This window comes from Brassica napus, chromosome A2, assembly GCF_020379485.1.
Source record: "Brassica napus cultivar Da-Ae chromosome A2, Da-Ae, whole genome shotgun sequence".
Lineage (NCBI taxonomy): Eukaryota > Viridiplantae > Streptophyta > Magnoliopsida > Brassicales > Brassicaceae > Brassica > Brassica napus.
This window is the reverse complement of record NC_063435.1, coordinates 24,625,783-24,651,630: the sequence shown is the minus strand read 5'-3', so window position 1 is coordinate 24,651,630 and position 25,848 is coordinate 24,625,783. Positions and strand designations below refer to the sequence as shown.

Sequence of the window (25,848 nt, the reverse complement as noted above, 5' to 3'; positions counted from 1 at the left end):
TGGACGACTGAATTATAAGTCGTCTGTGTATAATTAAATCTTGAAATTTTTTTTTTTCAATTGCAAAACTAACCTATGACTACTTAATTGTAAGTCGTTTACTTTAAAAAAATATTATTATTTTAATTTTCGCCAGACGACTGAAATGTAAGTCGTCTGGGGAAGTCAAACTTCTGAAATTATCCAGTCAAATGCAAAACTAACCTATGACGACTGAAATGTAAGTCGTCTAGGTTCTTTGGAATTTTTTTTGAAACCAAACAATAGTAGACGACTTAACTTTCAGTCGTCTCAGGTTACAGATTTCAAAGTCAATTGCAAAAATAACCTCTGCGTTGACCAGACGACTTCCAGGTAAGTCGTCTACAGCCAGACGACTGAAAGGTAAGTCGTCTACAGCAGACGACTTCCCAAGTAAGTCGTCTGACGAACAGATCTGGAAAAAAACTCGATGTCATACCTTAAATTGGTGAGATAAGTTCCTTAGCATACATAAGGCTTCTCCAAGCACACATAATCACAAACGAAAGTCACCCACCCATAATCGTTAGCTTCTATGACTTTATGAACCATAAAAATTTTAGAATCAAAATCTTGGGTTTTTTTAGCTCATTGTGGAGAGAAAGTGAGAGATATGTTGTGTTTAGTTCACAAGAATGGAAAAAGAAGAAGGGTAAATCGATTTTGGGAGCATTAAGAGCTTCAAATTGGTTGTTCATGGTGGTTGTGGTATTGATGACAATGACAATCTTGTAATTACTTGAGGATGATGAGGGTGAGAGAGTAAAAATGTCATTTTCGAAAAAAAAAAATAAAAAAAAATTGATGGCATTTTCGTAAATTATATGAACTTGTGGGGTGAATAGGGCAAAACCAATTTTCAAAAAAAAAAAAGGTTAGTTTTGTGTTTGACTTTAAGTTGTAGGTCAATTTTGCGAAAATCCTTACGATATTAGGCAAGATGTTTAGAATAAAAATGCATAAAATGAAACATATATTATATGTTTATGCCAATGACATGAGATGTAATTAGAAGATGTGAGATAGATTATGGTGTTGATACATAAGTAATGGCAAACTTATGAATCATACATGAAATTAAGGTTTATTTATGAAAGTTTTCCTCGAATAATAAGAAGGGGATATACTCGTAGATTTCCTTTTTGATATTTAATAATTTTGGGATCATTAGACCTTACTGTGTGTAAAATATGCGAAGCGCTATTATAAAGTATAAACTGTAGTGACCAATGAAATTCGACTCGAAAATGTATTGAGGTTTCAGAACATCTCCAACAAAACATTTTATTTTAAAGTTTTTAAAATTCTATAAAATTTTACAACAATATTAACTAATAAAATATTACACTAAATTAAAATTTTTAATAAAATACATAATTAAATAATAAACTATAAATAAAATATTACTTTATTCTATAAAAGTATTTCCGTGATAATATCATCAAAAGAACAAATTATTGATTTTTGATGAATTCCGTGAAAAAAAATTTAGTTTATTTTTACAAAAAGAGTCTCCAAAGAATAAAATAACCAAAAGAGATTTCATTGAACGATAAATATACCTTTATAGCCTAGGATTAAATAATTCTAGACATTGAGTTTAGGGTCAAGGGTTTTGGGGATAGGTTTAATTTTTTTTTAAATAGAAAAAAAAATGTTAAATTTAAAAATAGTTTCAAAAATATTTTTGAATTTCAAAAATAAAATTTGAAATTTTTGAATTTGAAAATATATAATTTGAAAATAAAAAATATTTTATTATTATTATTTATATATCTATAAAGCAGGGAGTAGAAGAGTCTCACGCCTTTTTAATGAATTTTTTTTTGTCATTTTCTTCTTTGGGTGTTTTTTTGTTACAAAAACTTAAAAAAATAACTATTTGAAAGAATTACCCTTGATATTTAAAAGAAAATGCAATAAAAAAAGGAAAAAAGTTATGAGATGATTGACTTACAAATGCAAAGTGAATAAAAAAGTTAACTTTTAAAGAAGTAAAGGAAAAAATATAATATAGGTAATTGACTTAGCCTCTATCCATGATTTTGAAGGTTCCATGTCACATTTACATGACTACTAATGTTATAGTAGTATTTAAATTTATGTAATAAATATGTCTTCTTGTACTTTTTTTTAATATTGTTATCGTCTAAATCTAGTTTTAAAATATTCTAAATCTTAGTAAAGCGTTTCTTTAATTTTATGTGTAAAAACTAAATTTATAAGAAAATTGTAATATTTATGAGATATACACACGAATTAAAATGATAAACGAAAAAAAAATATTTAAGAATCATAAATGTAATGTGTAATTGTATGGACCAAAATGCAAATAAAATATGAAACTTCAAATTTGAAATTTGAAAAGTGAAACGCAGTGTTTAGAAATTCAAATTTGAAGTTTTAAAGTTAATTTTTAAAAAGTGAAAAACTTTATATTTAAAGTTATATAGTGTCTTTTGCATATGCTCTTATACCTCCAATTAACCAGCTGAGTTACTTTCTTTTTCTATCATATAACATGAAATACAAAAGGTTGAATAATGACACAACGATATGACACTTTTTTTGTTTTTTTTGCTTTTTTTTTACATTTTTTAGCTAAGAGACGGTTCATATATCTCTTATTTAAGAAACGATTTTTAATTTTTCTTAGTTAAAATCTAAGAAAAGATAAGAACCGTCTCTTAACCGAAGTTAAAAAACCTAGTTAAAAGACTGAGGTTAATGATGGTCTAACAATATCCCTAAGAGTTTCTTGGCAAGTTTTATGTAATTTATGCAGGCCACAAACGGTATAAGAAAAACATTGTCCACTAAATGTTGTTGTTTCTGTTTTTCGGGCATCAATCTCTTTATTTATATCATATTTCAAAGCTTTTCATACACCAAACTTTTTTTTAACATACATGCCTGAACTTCCTATATTCTTGGCGTATGAGAAAATATAATCTCAATAACGTGGCATAAAACATCATGAACTGTGAATGTATAACATGCCCCAGCCCCACTATGCCGGGCTTCTATAATTATGTGAATAATTAATACAAGCATGACTATGATTACACATTTTCATTAGCTGACATCCATTAAATATCATGTTTAAATCAACAAACCAACATGTAATCTCAAACACTTTAGAACATGCTTGTTATGCGAGAAGAAGCTTACCAGATTTTGGACTGAATACCATCGAATAACACACCTTTCCTATGATCTACATAGCAAACCAATGGTTATTACAAAACATCTTAATGCGGATTCTCTTGAAATAAACTTAAAACAATCAAATCAAAATATGCTGATTTATATATCACTGCAGTGCCACCGTCCGTATTACAGACACATGAGATTGTCTGACCGTGCCTCTGCATTATTGTGGAAATTCAAAACTGTCCCTAACATAGGATATGTGATATATCATATATAATGTATATATAGTATATAATATATGCACAAGTAACTTCGTATTCACTAACTAATAGTATTGATTACAGTATACTATGTAATAGGCATGGGCATAAAAACCGAAAACCGAACCGAAACCAAACCGAAAAACCAAATCCAAAACCGAACTAAAGTTCAAAGATAAACGAACGGTTCCTATATTTCTATAACCAAAAAAACTGAAACCAAACCGGAACCGAATCGAGAACCGAATGGGTACCCGAGTATCCAAAATTAAATTTATATATCTAAAAATATTAATTATATTTAGTATTAAAAATACTAAATATTCAAAACTCACTACTTATATACCGAACTATCCAAAAAATCGAAATACTCGAATATTTTTTTTATCTAGAATATTTTAAATTATCCTAAAGAACTGAATTACCATAATAGTTTTTATCCAAAATATTAAAATTTATCTGAATTACCCTATATATATCCAAAAAATCCCCAATAAATTGTTGTTTACTCCGAATAATCCAAAATTAACCGAAAAATCAGAACCGAACCGTAACTAAATTGAAACCACAAATTTATCAGATATTAGTCGGTTCTTATAATTGTTATCTGAACCGACCCGAAACAAAAAGAACCGAACCGGACCCTAACCAAATTTCATAGATACCGAATGGTTTATATATCTCTATAACCGAAAAATCAAAAACTAAAAACCGAAAGAACCGAACCGGAACCGAACCGAAAACTGAACGCCCAGGCCTTAGTATGTAATGTTGAAACAAATAGTGATAATATTAGTGAATCGGTAACTAAGTTGACAATAACTTCAGTAAGTTTTTCAAAAAGATAAGGATCCATTCATCAGTGAAAGAATAAAGCACACACTTGTTCTGCTCTAAGATTCGAAGAAATGTATGGTTCAAATTTTTTTTTTGTTACATATAGGCAACAGTATAACAAATATGCAATATTGCAAATATGAAATGATGACGTGGGATGAGGTATGTCTTATGGAAGCAAATACATAATGTAAATTAGTTTGTTTGTATGTGGAAGTGCTAGTGCTTGCACATGTGTGTTTATGTATAACATAGGTAGTATTAATTATAGATATATGTATCACAGAAAAGCATAAGGAATAATAACTGAATAAGTAAACATCAGTTTGTGGTCACACGCATGGGTTGTTTCTGGTCCCTTCGCTTCTCACTTTTTCACGTTTGTGGCCATTTGTAGCCTTCTTATGCCACCCTTTTACATATCTTATTGTATACACATATATGAGTGTGTTTTCACTTTCTTAATATTTAAGGTTTTCTAAAGTGAATATACATTTTAAATAGAAAAAAGTTTGGTTACGATTTGTGAACATTAACCCGGGGGTGGGTGCTCTTTTAGGGCTTTGATCATCATGACGCCATGCTTACTCCATTCATTACATCTTTAAATACTTCTTATATATATATAATTCAGTACATATGTTTAAATTTGCACTTAATATGTCTTATTAATGTTTTGCGAATAAAAACTTGTAGACAAGTTAGATCACAAGATATAATTTAATATGTAACATATTCAGATCACAAGAGATAAATTTAATATGTAACATATTCAGAGCTTTTGACTAACTTGTATTCATGATCAAGCCACAATTCTATATTATTCGCATTTCGCGAGACGCTTGTATTCTGGCCGGGATGTTGAATGTCGATCATGTTTGGAATCTATTTCAAAAGCTCTATTTCAAAAATTTCGGATATGAGTGTTAAAAGTTAACGCTCAATTCCATTTTTAGATAAGAAATTTATGATTGGGTGGGATCGAACTTTTTCGATTTATCTGAGATAAACGTTTCTAGTTGAAAATATATATATATTGGAACGATTTTGTTTTGTTCTTTTCAAAATTCACTTGTTTATAAGGTTTTGTTGGACTCATTGTTTGATTTGTAATATATAAAAAGGGCCAGAGGAAGTTTGGGCCAATGAGTCAATATGGGCTAGTTTGATATTTTGGGCGTTGATCGATTTGTGTATACGTAACCTTCCAATAACTTTCTTTGGATGCAAAAACTTGTACAATGAACAGTAGAGTAGTTTACAAAATATTATTCTCTCTAATTTTTCACCATTCAATGTCGAAAAATATTTCCAATCAATCCTATTGAGATAACCGAATTTTTAGTCATAATAAATATATTATTATCCATTGTTTTTTTTTCTTTTCTTAACCATTTTACTCTTTAATTATCTTTATGTATGTATTATTGTATTAAATATCTAATAACAAAGCAAATAGATAGAGACTTTAATCCTGATTATTTTTTTATAGAAAAAATCTTAAAATAAGATATTAGTTGGACTATATATGATTTATATGTGGCTTGTAACAAAATCAGGATTTACTACTACACTACAGCTCGTTGTTAGATCATTCCCAATGATTTACTCTATTTTTTATTCTAAAATAGAGTAATTCTATAATAAAGTTTGAATTTGTTCCAATGATACTCTATTTTAGTATAGAAAATAAAGTAATGAACAAAAAAAATAAATTAGTCTATATTTAGAATAAACTTATTTTTCACTCTATTATAGAATGAGAAATAAAATACCATTGGAGCATTTTTTACTTTAAATTCTATTTTAAGGTGAAAAATAGAATGGGATTAGAGATGCTTTTTACTAGGTTAAAAACAATGAGCACATCAAAGTAAAAGAACAAAAAAGGATGATTAGCTAACAAATAATAGAACTTGAAAAAGAAAACATTATAATTACCTTTTGGCATTTTCAAATATACTAATTACACTTTTCCAAATAACTTGATTTTTTTTTTCTCCAAATAATCGGAAACAACACGATTATGTCTATCAGTTGTAGCAAGCGGGTTTTTAGAGTTGTGTATGTTAAAAAATCGCTTTATATTCAATATCATTTTGATTTTTTTAAATACAATACCGTATTAGTTCAGCTTATTAACTGGACAATATTATTAGGTAATTTCTCTGCTTGTCTTTATTAAATAGTTTCGTATGTTGTATTTTCATGTAAAAATCTAGTTCATATCCCAAACTAGTGTCTATAATTTCCTTAAATATTTTTTTTTACAATTGCAAAAGCAATACTTCAATATTACTAACTAAAAACATTTATTTTGAAGCGTACTTACCTATTATTATGCTCAAAACTTTTATTTGGCGGTGATACATTTAATATTGTATTTCCCAATCCGAAATAATACAAACTCCAAAAAGCATTATTTTTATTCCTATATTCGGTAAGAGTGAACCGTCTCCCAGTCTCGTACTTTCAAGAGGATAAAAAAAAAGAAGTGAAAACGATTTAAAAAACAAAAAATCCTCGAAACGAAATCATCACGGCAAAGCGCAACCACGAGGAGAAAAACCAAGCCGTGATCTATCCCTATCGAACTCAAACACGAACCCTTGCTGCATCAAATTCCCCATCACCGAGAATCCAACCTTCTGGTTCACCGATTGTATCGCCAGACACTGGACATGCTCCTCCGTCTCGATGAAGTAATTCCTCGGCGGCGGAACGAACACCGCACCTCCGGCGAACTCGAATTTCAACCTCGGCATTAACTTCTCCGGTTTCGAAACGCCGGAGACGTTAACGCACAGATCGAATCCCGGGGTTAGCTCCGCCGCAATCGGGAGCCGGATCCGTCGTCTCACAGTCGCGACCACCAGTCGATACGCCGGATCAGCTAAGAACGCGAGGGTGGTGCCGGAATCCACGACGGTTCCGCCGTTACCTGAACCGTCGATCTCCCAAACGGAAGGATGGATTCGTAACTTCGCGCCGTTGACGGAAACTGATTTCAGTCGGATGTAGTAAAACGTCGGAGAGAATGGATTCGTGAGCAACGGAGTGAATAGAAGCTTGGAACGAACTCCGCCACCGCCGTCGCCGTCGCCGATAATGAGGTAGCTCGTCGGGGGCGGGGAGAGAGTGTAATCCATTAAGCAATACGAAAACTTGTTACCGAAGCGACGGCCCAACTGAGACGCGAAAGAAATGGGCCCACGGCCCAAGCCCATTACTCCATGGGCTCCGTTAAAACTCGCACCAGAAACGCTTTGACCCGAGATCCGAAACCCGCATCCGAAAGCAACGCTTTTTAGATACGCCTCTCTACCGGAGCTCGTCTTCAACGTCGTCGTTTCGGTGGCGAATAGACCGGAAGTTAATGAACCGTCCGCGTAAGCGTACTCGTAATGACACGTGGAATGGATCCGGGTATGGTTACATTTCGGCGCCCGAACCGGTTCGGGCACGAGTCGACAAAGCGGGTCGTAGCAATGAGTGGGAGAGAATGTGGAGGAGTGGCGAGGGAAGAAGACGGTGGCGGGAGAATGGAGAGAGCAGTTCCGGCAAGCGGAGCATTTCACCCAAACGAGATCGCTTCCTGTATCGGCGATTAGGTGTAGCGACTGAGGCGGTTGGCCGATTCGGAGATCCACGAAGTACTGACCCGACCCGGAAGAAGCGCCGGAGACTACCGGGGATTTGACGAAGGGGATGGGTTTACGGCGGAGCGAGAGAAAATGGAGACGGCGAGTGTCTAAAGCGAGAGCTTGCGTCGGAGAAGGTAACGGAGATTTACGTAGTAACGGGAGCTTTAGGAACTCGTCATCACTCACGGCGGCGAGATTCGCCGGCGGGAGGAGGAATAGAGAAAGTAAAGAGCAGAGGATGGTGAGATGGAACATTGAGAGAGAGAGAGTGAGAGAGAGGAAGAAAGAGTTTTTCGCTGTCTGTGTTTTGTAAGAGATGAAGAAGAAGACCGTATAATATACGGTTTACATACGTGTTTAGTATACGATCTTGTCAGTTTGTGGTCGAAATGTTTATTACAATGGAACGTGAAGACAGAAAGATTTATGTTTTGGGGGCAATCAAAAGAAAGCTTTGGCTTTTGCAATAAACTCTTAGCTGTCTAAATGTGTTTTTTTGCAAATGCTTTTGTTTCTTTGTTCCTTTATTTTCTTTTACTATTTTAATACTCCCTCCGTTTTTTAATATAAGTCGTTTTAGAAAAAAAAATTTGTTCCAAATTATATGTCGTTTTTGGTTTTCTATGTTAAATTTATTAATAATTAATGTTATCTGACCAATGATAATATATCTTCTATTTTTTTATTGGTTAAATTGTAGTTAGGTAAATAATTAATGATGTTTTTGTTTAGAAATATAAAAAATTAATGATTTTCTTAATTTATGTGCATAGCTATAAAACAACTTATATTAAAAACGGAAGTAGTACTTAAGTAGTGTGATAAAAAAAAGAGGTGTGTGATGATTCTAAACAATGATTTTTTTTAGTAATATAAAGGTTACATACATCTATAGTTGTTTTCTATGATTGTAAATTGTAATCTTTGGTCTTTAGATCCGTGAATTTATTTCATTTATTATATAGAAGGGCGGATGATATAAATGATTATTATGACAATAATTAATAATTATACAATACAATAATAATAAATGTAGATCTTGTTTGGACGTGAAAAGTACTATACGCAAGAAATGGACCTGTTTTATTAGGTGGTGGTAGAACTCAGAAGTACTTAAATTCCAAAAATAAAAACTTGATAATTTATTTATATGATTACATAATAACAAAATTTTTACTATCACTTGTTGTTATATATACCAAAAATCTAGTGAATGATTTTTAAATTTTTGGACGTTAATAGACATGGAAACAAGCTGTATATATATTGTATTAATTTATATAACAAAATAAGTAATGTAGTAGACATTAAAGAGTGAAGAAGATTCGGGCGACACTTTGCATGGCTGCACATGATATGAATCATGTGACTTTAAAGACAAACCACAATTATTTTATCTTTTTCAGTAGTTTGGGAGATTACAAATTTATTGCGAAATAATTTTCTTAAATCTTGTAAAACAAAATACTTGCAATTTGCAAACTTTCGTTTACAGTAATAATCTATAAATTGCACTGTAACTATAAATCATTTTAATTTGACAAGTATGTGATAAAACGATAGAGAGACGTAGAAAAACATATAAAAAAATAAATTAACTCAGTTTACAGATTCTTCATTGTTATTACTATTGTCTCCTCCAGTTTCAGTTTTGTCTCTGCTTCTCTGTTCAAATGATTTCATGTTTTCGGCATCAAATCCTCCAGCAAACTGCAAGTTTCATCAATACGTCGTAGAACAAACATTACAGAAACATAAATGTGAAAACAGTTGAGAAACCTATTCATAAGATTCTTAACTTCTCTTGTCTGAATAGTGTTTCTTTTGTCTGATGGACTCTAAAAGCGAAACGAACACCTTTGAGAAGCTTTTGTAGAATACTAATTTGTAGACTATTATTTTGTAAGTCACTAGTTTTCTATATATCAAAGAAAATATTAAGTTTCATGGAGAAGTGATCAAAAGTTCAGAGGTTCTGCATTAAACTTGGTGTTTTTTTTCTCCAAAAGATCAGATTTTATATTTGGGATCGTTTCTATTTTCAACATTTGGGATTGTTTGGAAGTGTTTCATTGGAAAATATTCATTCGAATTCTACAAAATAAAAGTGTCACTAAATTCAATTTATTGGGCTTTAATTATTATAACTCGTTTAACTTCAGCCCATTTATAACTCCTCTCTCAATTTTTTTGAACGATGCAACAGCGATGAAGAGGCCAAGAGGGTGAAGGAGGTGAGATGGATGTTGTTGGCAAGAAGAATATGGATGAGTTTGGAATGGGACGCACAAATGAAGCTTCTGCCTTTCAGGTTAGGTTTATGAAGAAAGCTTAAGTCTTTCTTGATGGGTAACTTGTGAATGAAGAAAGCTTAACTCTTTCTTGATGGCTAACGTGTGATAGTTTAAGGGTTGATCTTAGGTTTGATTTTGGTTTTAAAGGTAACTGCGAATCAATGGGACTTGACACGTGTACTGGGAGGTTCATCAGGAAGCTCAGCAGCAGCTATTGAAGAGAGACTATGTATTGTGTCTCCAGGTTTGGACTTATGGCTTAATGCATCTTCGTTGGATGTGATTGGTTGCTTTGTCTCCACGGTTGCTGATGCTGACATGCTTCTTCATGCTATTTCAGGATTTGAATCCAAGAGTAGCACACATGTAAGGCCTGTTCTGTGTTTGGTTTTGTGCATCGTATTGCATTCTTTGAAACTGAATGCATCTTTTCTTTGTCTCAGGAAGCTGCGTCTCACTTTGAAGCATTGGGTTGTGTATTGACAGAGGTTTTCTCTTTGTCTCCATTTTATTTCGTTTTGTATGTTCTTTACTTCTTTATATAAAACACACTGAGGTCTGAGATCGATTTCTGTTGCCATTGTCTCAGGTCTCTCTTCCTTTCTTCTCTCTTGGAGTACCAGCCTTTTATGTGCTTGCCTCATCTGAATCATCTTCAAACTTGTCACGTTACGATGGTGTCAGTTAAACACAGTATTGTCACTTGATTCACATGTTCACTGCATGAGGCATTTCTTTAATGGGAACATATGCACTCTCTGCTGGTCACTACGATGCATATAACCGGTTTGGATTAGTGACTAATATGTTTTACTTGGTGTTAATATAGGTGAGAACACTCATTCGAAAAGACTACAAAGCTGCGTTAGATCATAATGATATCCTTATCTCTCCAGCAGCTCCATCTGCTGCTTACAAGATTTTGGTGAAAAGAAAGATGATCCATTAATTTGCAATGTATGTTGGAGACATAATGACGGTAAGAAGTGTTTTGTCTCTCTTTCAGTAGCACAACACATTAGTTTGTAATGACATGAGATTGTTTATTGTAGTGAATGTGAATATCCACAGGACTTCCTGCGATTGTATTACCATGTGGACTAGTGCCAAGGAGGTCCCTCTGGTCAACCCGTTGGTCTCGAAATGATCGGTGCAGTCTTTGATGAGGTTTGTTATTTAAATCTTTGCTTAAACTCAAGATTTGATTAAGAACAAGTGATGATTTAGTGATATTTCTGTTATTGGTTTGCTGAAAATGGGTCACATATGTTAGCAGACTCTCAAAGGTTCAAGCTTTGTTCCTCCATTAATTGTTACCAAATGTATAACCTAGCTAAATAATACATGGAAGCATGAAGGCTCTTTTGTTTTGTGGGTTTTACTTTCATGTTTTATTTAAGTAAATCGGATTAATTAATTTGTTCTTTAACTTCTCTATATTCTTTAATACAAATGTAGATGCTCAGTATATTATAATTTTTATATTTTATGTTCTTGTAATTGCATTCATGCACTTGTTTGTTTTTTATTCATTACGGTTGTATCATTATTAATACGGCTGTATAATTATTCACTAAGACATGATTATATACGATCTTAAAAATATACACTATCTGTTTCATATTATAGAATATTATGGTTTAATGTACAAATTATTAAGAAATTTTTGTAATTATAAAATATGAAGTAATTAAGACGTATAAACATGAAAGATGTTCTCTACGTGTACCAACACATATCTTTACAAAGAGACAAAACCATTACACGTTTCAACTAAACTATCAGTATTTTGAAAACGATTAATTAAAATGAAACTACCTGGAGCTGGAGGATATGCATAGATCACTTCATTTTCTAGAATATTTTCAGCAGAAATCATGTGTTAACTTGTAATCATGTGTAAATATGCATAGATCACTTCATTTTTTTTTTTGTCTTAAACACATCAGAACTAGAGAGAAAAAGAAAATTTAGAGAGAGGTGAGAGACTTTTCTCTCTCGGTTCTCTCCCCCTCGACCTCTTCTCTCGACTTCTCTCGTAACTTCCGTCACGGTGGCCGGCGGTGCTTTCTCAACCGTCGGTCGCCACCCCAGCTAGCGTTCCGTTCTCCGCCTCCTCTCCTGTAGCCAATCATCCAACCCGCCTCTTCCTTGCTTCAATCTCTCTGGATTCCGTCAAATAGCGGCCGGATTTGACGGCTCTAAACAGAAGTTGAGTTGTTCTTGTCTTCTCTGGAGGATTAGCGAAGATGTAGTTGGGTCCCTTGCCTGCAGGAAGCATCGATTTGAGGTAGATCTAGATCTAGGGTTTGTTGGATCTGGGTCAGATCCGACTCGGAGGGCTTCGCCGGACAGCAGAGCGTCGCTGCCTCTGCCTCTCTGGTTTGTCGCCGCCTCCTCTTGTCTCCTCCTCTCCCTCTGTCGATTGCTCAGCCAGAACTTCCCCATCTTGATCTTCGGATCTAAGATGAAAAGACGAGATGAGGCTCTCGTCGGGGACTTCTTCTCCTTATGATTCCCTAGCTCAAGATCTTGACGGCTATACTCGTCATTTGTGTTGTTGGAGCTTCGGTTCCTCTGTTCTTCATATTTCTGGAAGGAAGCCGTCCGTCGATGTTCCAGCCTCGTCCTTGTTCTGAAGCTAGAATCTTTTCAGTTGATGCTTGTGTGAAGGGACCGGAGTAGAGAGCCATGAACCTCCGCTTGTTTCCGCTTGCGTCGCTCCGCACTTATCCGCTAGCTTCTCTTCTTTGGATTAGGGTCTCCTAGTCCTGGAACCGCCGGATTTGGCTTCTGGAGCTGTTTCAGCGTCTGGAGTAGACTTCATTGGTGCTAGCCGGACCAGGACCTAGTCAACCCTGCTTCGCCGTCGCACCGTTTCGAAGTCGCCTTCGGGATGAGCCTCGGTTTCTAGGCTCATTCTCCGGCTGATTGCTCTAATGTTCGTGGCTCTTTGTGCAGGTTCCGGCATCGAGATTCAGCCTTGAACTTCTGGATTGAAATTTGAGTCTTGGTTTCATGTTTTAGCTAAGCTTTAATCACTTCTTAGGAGATGATTAAACCTTGTTTCTCTGTGAAAGTCTTTTTTATCTTTTTTTGGGGCTTTCTAAGAGCCTTGCTTTAAGTAGCTAATCCTAGATGCATAAGGTTTGATCTTCAAGCTCTAAATGTATCTCCTGTATCATTATCTTTGGAAATGAAATTCACATACTTATCAAAAAAAAACATATTAAAATTCATGTTAGTGGTCCATGCGAATATCTGTCTCCAGTGGAAGATCTAAAATCCAACGGCCCAGAATCAAGCGTGTGCAATGTTTGACATTTCCTCTAATACATGAAAGTCATCACCTGGCACATGCAGATTATATTTTTTTCTTAACTATGAATTATGCAAATGATTTTCGTTTGGACGATATGTCTAGTTGTTATAACAGAACAAAATTATGTTCTAATAAATTATATATTAGTTGCCATAACCCATAAATGATGTTTGGTTTAACAATTACACCAAAAAAATTAGCTATATAAATAATTAAATATTAGCTCCGTTGTTTGGTGACCCTAAATAACGGGACTGATTTTGGTAACTTTTGATTTTTTGCTAACCATTTAATTTGGAGTACTCTTTAATTTTTGTGTATGTGTGAACGAGTCATAATCTGGAGTACTCTTTAATTTGTGTGTGTGTGTGTGAACGAGTCACATATGGTGATAGATGTAAATGATTTACGTATGCCATTTTTAAGAGATCATGTAAAACGAGGTTGTATAAAACAATGAAAGGAATATATATACTATACACATTTTTTTTCTTTTGAAAAGAATACACATTACTTTCCTTTCACTAGGGCTGTGCAAATAAACCGAACCCGAAAATCTAAACCGAACCCGATCCGATAAAAATGAATCCGAACCGATCCGAACCCGACATAAATACCGAATGGATCCTGTTTTTTGGTATTTTGGGTTATGGGTATTATCCGAACCGAACCCGGATCTAAATGGATATCCGATAGAACCCGAAACATTTAAAATCACAAAAAGAATTTCTACCAAATATGATCTTAATTTTTAATATGTATCCAAAATACTTTAAGATATTATTGAACTTCTAAAATAATTATCATTTACATGAAGGTTGATGGTGGAATGTGGCGGTTGATGCCTCAAATTTTTAGATTTTGGTTTTGTTTTTATTGAATAATATTTCTCATTTTATGAGAACTTATTTTTTGTTTTATGATTTCATTTATCTGGTTTTTTTTCTATCACTAACTATGTTTATCTTTCGCTTGATTTTGAATGATCACGTTTGATGTTTTTTCTTATTTTTGAATCGATTTCACTTATGTTTTGGCTATTAAAATATGTACAAATCATGTATTTTAAATCCGAAGAACCAATTTCATTTATGTTTTAGTTACAAAATATGTACAAATCAGGTATTTTTAAACCGAAGAACCGATTGGGACCCGAACCCGAAAGTACAATGGGTTATACCGGTTCTTTGAAGATTTACTGACCCCGACCCGAACCCGATAGAACCCGAACCGGTCCCGAACCGAACTTTTATATAACCCGAATGGAGTTGATTTTGATAAACCCGAAAAACCGAAACCCGAATGGATAAAACCGAAACCCGATTGGGACCCCGAATGCCCATGCCTACCTTTCACAATCGAAGATACAAAGGATCATTTGGATAGTGATTTGCAATTTGGCACCTAGCTTTTGACTAACCATTGTACCTTCCACAATCGCATTTGTGTAAGTTCTCACATAATGTTTATACAAAGCTCACATAGTATGTAAATCTTTTTTTGAACAACGTGATTCATTTATATCAGTCTCATCTCATGTTATTAAAATTTAATTTAAGTTTCATATAATACAATAGAAGTTTAATAGTAAAGTATAATAGTAATGTTTAGTAACTTAATACTACTGTTTTAGTACATATTTTTCTACAGACAACTTGAGGTAATCACGTACACGGTACACTATCCTCCCACGTAAAGTCCAACTCGGCAATTCAAGCTTAGTAAATAATTAAGTATTAAGTATTTTTGTTTGGTTTCTAATTCATTATCGTTGTCGTTGACATTAATAATTCTCAAAATATTCAAAACTCCATTGCTTGCGCGTCTCTTCCCCCATTTTCTTTGCTTTTCTTGTTTGACCGATTTACACATAGATGTGCATACATACATGATATAAAATATAATACACATAATTATATGTATAGTCTATATGCATATATGTGCCGCTCATATCTTCAACCTTCTAAAAAGCTAAAATCTATAAAAACCCTAGCTAGTTGCTAAATCAATGTGTCCTCCTCTTTTCTCCAAACATTGTATGAATCTTGCTCATAAAACCTTATTTATGACTGTTTATTTCGTCTTGATCCTCTTAGTTTTTAGTTCTTGCAACGCCGCGGAGAGGATGGGACCAATTAAGGTTTCTGAAATGGAAATAGTTCACACAAGATCAAGATCGTCAAGACATGAGTTCACGGATGGTTATAGATACAAAGGTCGCGTGTTCCATATTTTGTCTAAACGGGGACTTGTACCACCTTCGGGACCTTCCAAAAGGCAGAATTCTGTGGTGAATGATCTCAAACACTAATTGGTTTCTTGTTTTTGTTGTTTAGTTGGTTTTTTGACAATCATAATATACATGTTTAGAAGATTTTTGAAATTGTTTTTTTTTTGGCGAGGTTTTGGTCCTTTGAAAATATGTTTTTGTTCATTTTATACATCATTTGATTTCATTCAGATCTGTAATATCTCGTTGGAAAGTGATACGTACGTGCGTAGATTGTATGTATCACCTTTTTCTCACACCATTGTATATATCTTTCATATCAAATCTCTTCGAAAATCATAGGGAGTATCAATATGGATGGACTAATCTACCTTCTCAGCTAGAGTTTTTTAATGGGTAGATATTTTGTAATTATTTACTTGGTAATTTAACCCTTAACCATCAAGCTCACGGATTGATCTTATATTTGAAACAATATGTATATCATAAAAAAAGAAACAAACATACATTAGTTTTCAAGGAGTAACTAATAAAAAGAATGTCTGAAGTATATCATGTTTTAAACTCACCTAGCCTTAAGTTTTAACTCATGGATAGTTGTAAACACTTATCTTATGGGTAAGCTCAAGAAAAGAAAAGCATTAAACTAAATCATGAAACTTGTTTAATATGACAGAAAATGCTTATTCACTGCTAATAAACACACCACGGTAACGCAGTCAATCCAGCGAGGTATAATTCTGACCGCTTGAAGTTACATTCTTTTTCGTCAATAGTCACCATATATATAATTAAATTTAAATAGGAGTTTGTGGTTCCATAAATTCCAGAACCAACAGTCGAGGGTAATTTACATGAAAGATAAGGTTCCTCGTGTTTTTGTCCTTTTGTAAGGATATATGCATAGACATTTTGACTATGAGGAATAAGCCTTATAATATAAATGTTAAAGGAAGCTCAAATGGTACTAACACAATTGTCTTGAAAACGAACCAATAATAGGGATTTTCGATCATATGAATCAGGTCTGAGCAATCCGTCTCAGCATAGACTGCATGCTTGGAAAAAAAATTTATCACAGAGGCATACCAGTCCCCACGTAAGTCTGTCCATCTCTGTATATATATATTTTTTTTTGAAACACAACTTAATTATATTCCACCTCAACTCTTTCGGTTACAATAAAAAGAGAATGTCCATCCTCTTTGATTCAAAAGATAAAACTATAATAACACAAACAGATTGACAAGATAGTACTTCATGAGAAGGTGACAACAAATTCAAGATGAAGCTTGAATGCGTCGATAAAGCTTTTACGACGAATTCAAATAGCTGAGAGATAGTCACATAAAGAGGTGACGTTAGCACCCAATCCGCACCTCGGAATATCGTCAAAACGAAATCTGTTTTACATTCACACTTCAAATGGACCGCTACACAATATAACAAAACGGTTGTAGATATAGATGAACACTTCCATTTAATGTTTAGAAGGAAAACGCTCCTTAACAAGGAGAGAATGGATAAAGTATTTCGCTTCACTAAGATGAAGGATGCTAGACGTGAACGGCGCTTCTCGCTAGATAATGAAAGTAACCTAAAACCAGATCAGATGAACCCATCAGTAAACAATTCCCAAAGTAGGGATATGACCATAAACAAGCACGAGAGATTCCAGTGAATTCATTAAAAAACTCTGAGAAGGCAAACAAGCAGTAAAGACCGTAAACAATTGAATCAACTCTTCTTCATCCATAACTTTGGATCTTGAGAGGCTTTAAAATGGGCTGTCAGATTTGATAATGTTACTGGGCCAAGCCATGCAGACGTAAAATGAAGTTGAAATCCCTTAGATACCTCAAACTGATGAACGCCGGTACCGCAGAAGAGAAGAGGTCACCGGGAACGTTTCGCCGGAGGTGGACAGTGCCACCAATGAGAAGAGAACATGTAGGGGGTGTAGAACCTAAAATCTACACTAAGTATTTGATAGTGATCGGAGTTTGATCTAGGGAAGACAAATGATGTAGACAACGATATCTTTAAAACACAACGATGTTAAACAGTTTCCAGTATGTAAAAATTGACTTTATTGATGAACAAGATCGAATACAATGAGCTGAGCTAGATCGAATGATACAAATGAGATCCTTAAAGAAAGAGTATAAGATCGGGATGAGAACAAGGTTGATGTGAGTATGTAGCTCTCTCTAGGGTTTTCGGCGTATGCTTCTTCATGTTTCTTCTCCTTGATTTATAATAAATCGACTTCGTAATCTCCGTAACTACTCTGCGATCTCCGGGACCTTGATTCCTTTGTTTTTGAGCTTGATTGCTTGCTATGGACTTTGGTTCCTCACGGCCCATAGCTTTGGTCGCGGCCCATTAATGTATTAACCGAAATTGGGTCCATCAGGAGGGAGATAGTATCTAAATAGAAAGCGAGGAAAGTGAAGAGCTTCAGAAGAGATTTGGATCTAACCTTGAGATACTTTGTAAACTGGCACCGAAAAAGGAGAAAGGAGCGACCTTTGTTGAAATAGGTGTCTCACGACTTCCCTGAGATGGAAAGGGGGGGGGGAGTTGGTACGTTGAGATCTATGCTCCACGAGCGGTTGACGAGCGCGGACAAAACCGACGTTGAGACTTGTCCGTCGGTAGCCAAACAAGATGGAGAAGCAGAGGTAGTTGATTTTATCATCGGTTGATTTTACAACATTAAATTTTATTTAAAGAAATAAATAATTGTGACTACATATAGATATATCAATAAATATGATCTATTTAATTATGATTTTAAGTTTGTAATAACATTTAAAATAATTTTGTTTAATTTTATTGTAAAATTTGCTTATAGAACAATTCAGTCAGAGAATAATCATAAATTTGGTAAGTTTGGTTAGAAATAAATCTAACAAAATAAATGATTCGTGGTTACTTAACTAAGTTTGATAATTTTAGACTTTGGATAGAAAATAATCTAATAAAATTAATGATTTATGGTTAATTAATTAATAATTATTTAATTCAGTAGCACAAATTGTAACCATTCCGATGAAAGAAGGATTAATTCTAAAAAGTAATTCAATTTAGATAGATAGATACTAATAAGACGAAGAAGATACACATACTTTGAGAAAATCTGATTATCTATTCTCAAAATTGATACAGACTGAATAACAAAATCTATACTATTATTTGCGAAGTAAATTTTTGCAACGGAGCTCTCACGTTAAAAGTTAGAGCGGTTAATATCGTTTATACCCTTAATGAATATTTTATATATATAATTTATTTAGACAAAATTATCTATATATTTAAAATAGTTAGTTCGTATGTGAAGATTTCAAGAATGAGGTATATCTCCTTTTGATTATATGATTTGGTTGATTTGGACATACGTTTTGTTTCTATCTTTATTCTTTATTATTATTCTTATTATCATTGGACTTATCTTTCTAAATAAAACAAACTTTTTAACCAAGGCTGTGTATATATACGTAAGTTAATCCCCACGTCTTGACAAGCTTCAAAAGCAAACTTCTAATATCCCACTGCAAAACATGTCCCATCTATGTAGGAAGCCAGCTACTTTAGTCTTTATTGATGATATTAAACCAGGGAACAATAGTTACAAATAAAAGGTGCAGGTTATGAAATTGTGGAAGCTGTGGAGATCAAAAAAGTTGTCTCCATTGAGATGGTTCTTGAAGATGCAATATTATTTTGACGATTTCTATTTTTAGTTTATATAAGATTATCTAACTTTTTCAATTGTAGGGAACAAGGATACATGCATCCATTGATGAGGATTTGATACAAATATATGAAGGAAAGGTGTCTGAGGGTGTTGCTTTTTTATAAGCAATTTAACACTTGTGAATTATGCAACAGAGTATAGGACAAATCCTTTTGCGTACAAGTTGACGTTTTATCGAACGACAAACATTATTCCTTGTGATGATTTTCCTTCTTACTTGCCAAACAAGTATCTGAAGAATTTTTCAGAGATTCATTCTGGGATCTTCAAGAATGATGTTTTGATTGGTTAGTAACTTCTATACTATTATTTTCGAAGTAAATTTTCGCAACGGAGCTCTCACGTTGAAAGTTAGAGCGGTTAATATCGTTTATACCTTTAATAGATTTTTACATATAATTTATTTTATAATTAAAAACGAAATTTATGTTAGATATATTAGATTTATATTTATATTAGATAATTGATAAAAAAAACTATTTTAGAAAATAACATATTTCCTATATATATTGTGTTGTTATCTAGAAATAATATTTTTCTTTTATAAAATTTGAAATTAAGATATATATAATTTATAGTTATATATAATCAAACAAAATAATTTGTATAAATATATTTTCTAAAATATTTCTAATGTGTGATTTTTCGCAACAAAGCTCTCAATTCAAAAGTTAGAGCAGTTAATATCGTTTATACCATTAATGAATTTTACATATAATTTATTATAATTAAAAATGAATTTTATGTTAGATATATTAGATCTATATTTTACATTAGATCATTGATAAAAAATATTTAAGAAAATAATATAATTCGTGTATATTGTGTTGTTATCTAGAAATAATATTTTTATTATAAAAGTAAAATAACTTATAATTAAATATAATCAAACAAAAACATTTATATAAATGAGTTTTCTAAACTATTTCTAATTTGAGTGATTTTAAAACGATGTCAAAGACATAAAACAACTTATCATTCTGATTTTTGAATTAATATAAAACAAAATAATAAGTATAGTTAAAAAATATTATGCCCGCATATGCGGGCAAAACACCTAGTTTAAACTTTAAAGCACATGAACTTTAGATCTCTCCCTGTTTTTGTAGCTATTTGAAAAAAAAATTACAATCAATTATTTCACTCAAATTTTCCAGTCATTCAAGTCATGTTTAGTAGAGAAACAAACGTTTGCATTAATCCAAAATATTGACCATATGCGAAAGAAACAATGATTTCATACAATATTGCTTCTAAGTTCTAAATAACATTTCCCATATGACATTATCCCATCATTTAAACAAAAACACCATAGTCAAAAACACAATCTACCATCTTTAATCATTACTAATTTGTGTTTTTCCCCCTTAAACCCTTAGAAAATATACACTAAGCTCAGGCCCACCACTTGACCCATCAGGATTCATCATGTAAAAGGCCTCCGAGTCTCTGGACCCGGTAACCCGCTCGAACTGGGCTCTCATGTACATGAGCTCACCTTTCTCGGACCCCACCGCTTCATTCCCTTCTTCCCCCGCCGTTGCCGCCGCAGGTAAGACTCCGGCACCCATCGTAATAGGCCCCACCGCCTTCAACACTCTCCACTCCGCCTCTCCACACTCTTTCCTGGCCGAGTAACCGCACTTTTTGCCGTTACAGTACGTTCTCCACGTAGACTCTTCAAGAAGCTTCTTCGAGTCCCTCTTAAACGCTGCCGTTTCCAGCGCGATCCTTACAAGTCCCGAAGCCATTTCCTTGACGAGTATGCTCGTCGGAGTCGGTAGCTGGATCAGAACAGCTGGTAAACGGGTCGGGTCATCCTGTACGGCGAAGTACACGTGTCCATGACGGTTTCCGAATAACGTACCCACGACCCGGAAACCTAGACCCGAGTTGGAGAACCCGAGTGCATAACGGATCTTCTCTATTGTCTTTTTCTTCTTCTTCTTTTGCATCACGTGTTGAGTATGGAACTGATCTGGTTGTGTCGGGTCGGAGGAAAAGTTGAAACGTGTCAAGATCTTTTCTTCGTTGTTGTTGTTGTGATCGTCTTCTACTTCCTCCTCTTCGTCTTTTTCTTGAACCTTCTTCTTCTTCCAGTTGAAGTAACGTTTGGAGAGAGAGAAGGAAGAGTCGAGGGAAGTGCTGGATAAGATTGACTTCATCTCTTTTACATGAAATAACAAAATTGCAGTTTGGAGTGAACCTCTTGTGGTCTCTTTATATTGGTCTTTAATGTAGTTTTTAATGCTTGTGGGGGTTGATTTGATTTATCATATTTAATCCAAGTAAAATTACTTAAAAGTTATAATTGACCTTTTTGTATTAGGTCTATGTCATGTTCGAAATTGCACTAGACGTGAGTCGGGCGGTTGAGCTGGACATAGCGAGTTGATAAAAAGCCGGAGATTAATCGACGATTAATCGGAGATTAATCAACGATTAATCAGAGATTAATTTTGGGGTTTATTTCACTATTTTTGAAAATTGTATATATAATTATGTGAATTATGCAACAAACATTGATTGTTTCTGTGGTCTGGTGGTTATTGGCTTGGTAAATAGTTTTCCAGTTCCCGAGTTCGTAACCAAGAACCTTTTTTTTTTGTTTTTGTTTTACTTTTTATTCATCAATGGCATAACAGTAATATTTTCATCATCTTCCTCTAGATTTTGAGAGTTATCCAGAAAATTTTCCACGGCCGCCATCCTTTGTGATTTTCTTTCATATGTTTCCTTTGTGATTTTCTTGCTGTTTTTACTTTAAAGTTTAAACATGTGGATTTAACATGTTAGACACGATTTCAAACTGTAAACCCTTAAAAATGTAAACTTGCGATTTACTCCCTTTGGGCTGAGAGGAACTCAAGACTGCATCGCCAATGTTACCGCTCTGTCGACTCAATAGCGGCTGCTGTGAATAGAACGGTAAAGAATAGAATCAATAGTCTTCGGGAAGTAAACCCGGTCGCTGCCTCCTCCATGTTCCAGTTCTGGATCCGATCCCCAACTTAGTTACTATTGGTGAAATCCATGCAACCTCTACTTCTACCTACCTCAATGATATCGACATCTTCACTTTTGCTATGTTTTGTAACTTGATGTGTATCTTTTCTACTGGGCTAAAACCCAAAACACTAAGGTTTGGCTAGTCTGTTTTGTTTTTTTCTCATGTTTTCAATAGAAAAAAAGTTGCAAAAAAAAAAAACTCCGATTTAGTGACCGAGTAGGACGTAATCGCTACGCTGACCCACTGCTCAGCGGTTTTCCGTCGATTAATCGTCCGGTGCGGGCGCATTTTAGAACATGGGGTCTATGTGGTTTATATTGTTTATTTGGTTACATTTCGACTATATTTTTTTTGAAAAAAAAAACACTTCGACTACTTTCACGTATACTTCTATTTAACAATTCACTTTCACGTTTTATTATAATTTCTGAATAATTTTAGTATAGTGTCACGTATGACTTCTCATTGACTCATTCTGTATAAAATTTTAAATTCTGATATTAAAGGGATAAATCTGTGAAAGAAAATCCTTGTTAAATTATTGGGTAGACTCTGACGCGGTAGGAAATGTAAAGATATAAGAGCAACCCCATTAGTGAATTTATGGGGAGGGTTCACACAGATTCAAAAAAAAAAAAATTAAAATAATGAATAGTGATGAACTTGTCTCTCTCTACCTCTTCCTAGTGAACCTGGTTCATCACTGTAGTGCCGTGGGGGCCCGCGATTGTTCCGATTAATTAATTTTTTTTTCTTAAACAAAAATCAAACAAAAAAAATATAATAAAAAAATACTTTGTAAACCCCTTTTATGGGGTTCACTAATGGGGGTGCTCTAACCCTCGACAAAGTAATGAATCATCCAAACTTAAATAGTAACCAAACTAAAGTTAATTGGTCCTTTCTTCTTGGACTTTACTGAATTTTGAGATTGTCCTAAATTAGAATTAGAAGCATTGGTTTGCAAATCTTGGCTAACTATTCTAAAAATAACGTTTATTTAAAAATTAGAATAAAGATGTGAGAGGATGTATTTTTGTTAAAAGAGAAAGGTGGATGTGATAGAAGATATAAAAAGAAAAAAGAAGAGGTGAGACAAGCGAGGGCGGTGAGCAGCCACCACCTAACCGTAGATTAAGGGACTGTCTTCATTGGGACTTATGAATAAGACATATCACACATCAAATCGACCTTTATCTTTTGTCATTTTTACACACAAATAAAATGTCTATTTGGTTAAATACTTCGATCTATATATGTCTACCTACACAGATTTAAGGAGACAAGGTGTGCAATTGATCTCAATCAATGTTCATCGATAGTGTGGGCTACCGATAGTTGACAAAATTCTCTACCTTTTTCACTCGTACACATATTAATTATGTTTAACCTTTCCATAATGTCTTTTTTTTTTGGGTCAACAAACACAATGTCTTCTGTTCGTAAACTTGAACGCAATGGTTCTTGTTATGTTATATATTTGAGTTCTTCAAGAGTGAAACCATGCCTTTTTTATATATATGGCGAAGTGTATTAATGATATAACAGTGTGATTTTTAATTTACTATTTAGATATGGACAATTCAAAATCTATACGAAGTTTCAGTAGATGTGATTTATGTATATATGCAATGTAGATGTTAATGAATAACTTTATGTGCTTGTGTATAGATGTTGTGTTTGTTGTGTGTGTATAGGTGAGAAAAAAGAAGTATGGGCGAGATGTCGATCACCAAATATCATTTTTAACAAAAACTTTATTATTTCCCAAATTTATATCATAACGAGACTCATATCTTAATTTAAGGAGATAAATTATACGAACTAGCCCTTTTGAGAAAATCTGCCGATCTAACGTTTACAGGAAAGTGTAAGTAACTAGTACTTTAAAGTTTAAACTTATGTTTTAATTTCGATTCTTCCATTTTTGATAATAAATGGTATTTGCAATAAGACTATCATAAAGTGATGAATCAACGCCAAAATTTATGTAAGTTAGGGAACATACTTTCTAGCAATGGTTTATGGGCCGGCTAAGTATATAAGACCAAATCTGACCAGCACAATCAATTTTTAGAATTTAAATGATAACATTTTAAATTGTTATTATTCAATAAATCATATTATACGTAAAGTTTTAAGGGTATCTTCAACCCCACTACATATTTTACTCCAAAATTAAATAAAAGTGAGCTTACTCTATAAATATAATTAATCTCATAATAACTCTGTTGTGGAATAAAATGTATAGTAAGATTAGAAATGATCTAATGTATTCAAAAATATTGACAATAACTTTATAACACAAATAACGATATATTTTGAATGGAAAAGTGATTTATTCTTGTTTCAGCTGCTTTAATACCAGTCAAATAAAAAAAACTCTAGTTTCTGTTAGGCTTCGAATGTTACGAACCGCCCCGTCCTGCACCGCAGTTAACAATAACAAAAATCTCTATATATACTATATATCTATACGTTTTATAACTGTTAAAACCGCACCGCAGTTAAACCGCTTGTCCCGCACCGCTCAAATCGCAGTTACCATTCGTAGTAAATGCACTGTTCTTTTTTCCTTTCAATTTGTAAAGAGAAAAAACAGTTGCATTTATTTACTCTCGTGATTTCCACTCATTTCCTCTCATCCATGTTAAGGCTTCGAATGGTGACCGTCGTCCCGCAGTTAACAATAACAAAAATCTTTACATATATTATATATCTATATATTTTTATAACAGTTAAAACCGCACCGCAGTTGAACCGCTTGTCCCGCACCGCTCAAACCGCAATTACCATTCGGAGCCTAAGTTACTCTTAATTACTCTATTTACCATTCACACTTATTAGCTTTGTTTGAATGGTATGTGTAGCGCAACTTTTATCAATGGAAAATTTGTTATTCCGAGTTATGCTATGAAGTAGCCAATCAATTAAACTTGCATTTTTCTATATTTACTCCGGTTACTATTAAAACAAAAGAAATCTTACTCACATTGCGTTAGGTTTTAGTGGGTGTAATTTTTTTTTTCTAACTAGCCTAAAGGTAATCTTTTGGAGCTTGGTGTATACTACATTAGTTTTGGGTTCAATTCCCTTTAGAAACTAAACTATTACTACTTGCCAATCTGCACTTGGGCTTCGGTTAAAGTGGTTTATAAGGTGGATCGTAACAGATGATCGGTCTATCCCTCGGTATTAGTCGGAAGGTATTCCAACTCTGGTTATATTGTGTGATTTGCTTCTAGGCTAGTTTACTCAATAGCACTAAGTGATTTCCTTTCGGAATCGATCGATTGATATTTATTAGAAAAAAAAAA

General features: G+C 33.7%; 3 protein-coding genes across 3 annotated transcripts; 1 reads left to right on the top strand and 2 right to left on the bottom strand.

Annotated features, from left to right (window-relative positions):
* Nucleotides 1–6,672: 6,672 nt before the first annotated feature.
* Nucleotides 6,673–8,381, bottom strand: LOC106401404 (aspartyl protease family protein 2-like). Its single transcript, XM_013841919.3, has one exon. The coding sequence runs from the start codon at nt 8,168–8,170 to the stop codon at nt 6,809–6,811; it is 1,362 nt and encodes a 453-aa protein (XP_013697373.2). The 5' UTR covers nt 8,171–8,381; the 3' UTR covers nt 6,673–6,808.
* Nucleotides 8,382–14,869: 6,488 nt separating this feature from the next.
* LOC106424392 (protein IDA-LIKE 1-like) lies at nt 14,870–16,057 on the top strand. Its single transcript, XM_013865149.3, has one exon. The coding sequence runs from the start codon at nt 15,540–15,542 to the stop codon at nt 15,840–15,842; it is 303 nt and encodes a 100-aa protein (XP_013720603.2). The 5' UTR covers nt 14,870–15,539; the 3' UTR covers nt 15,843–16,057.
* A 4,682-nt stretch (nt 16,058–20,739) lies between these two features.
* LOC106424400 (protein MIZU-KUSSEI 1) lies at nt 20,740–22,638 on the bottom strand. The gene has a single exon (XM_048744364.1). It carries the CDS (start codon nt 21,684–21,686, stop codon nt 20,889–20,891), a length of 798 nt encoding a protein of 265 aa, XP_048600321.1. The 5' UTR covers nt 21,687–22,638; the 3' UTR covers nt 20,740–20,888.
* Between the last annotated feature and the right edge of the window lie 3,210 nt (nt 22,639–25,848).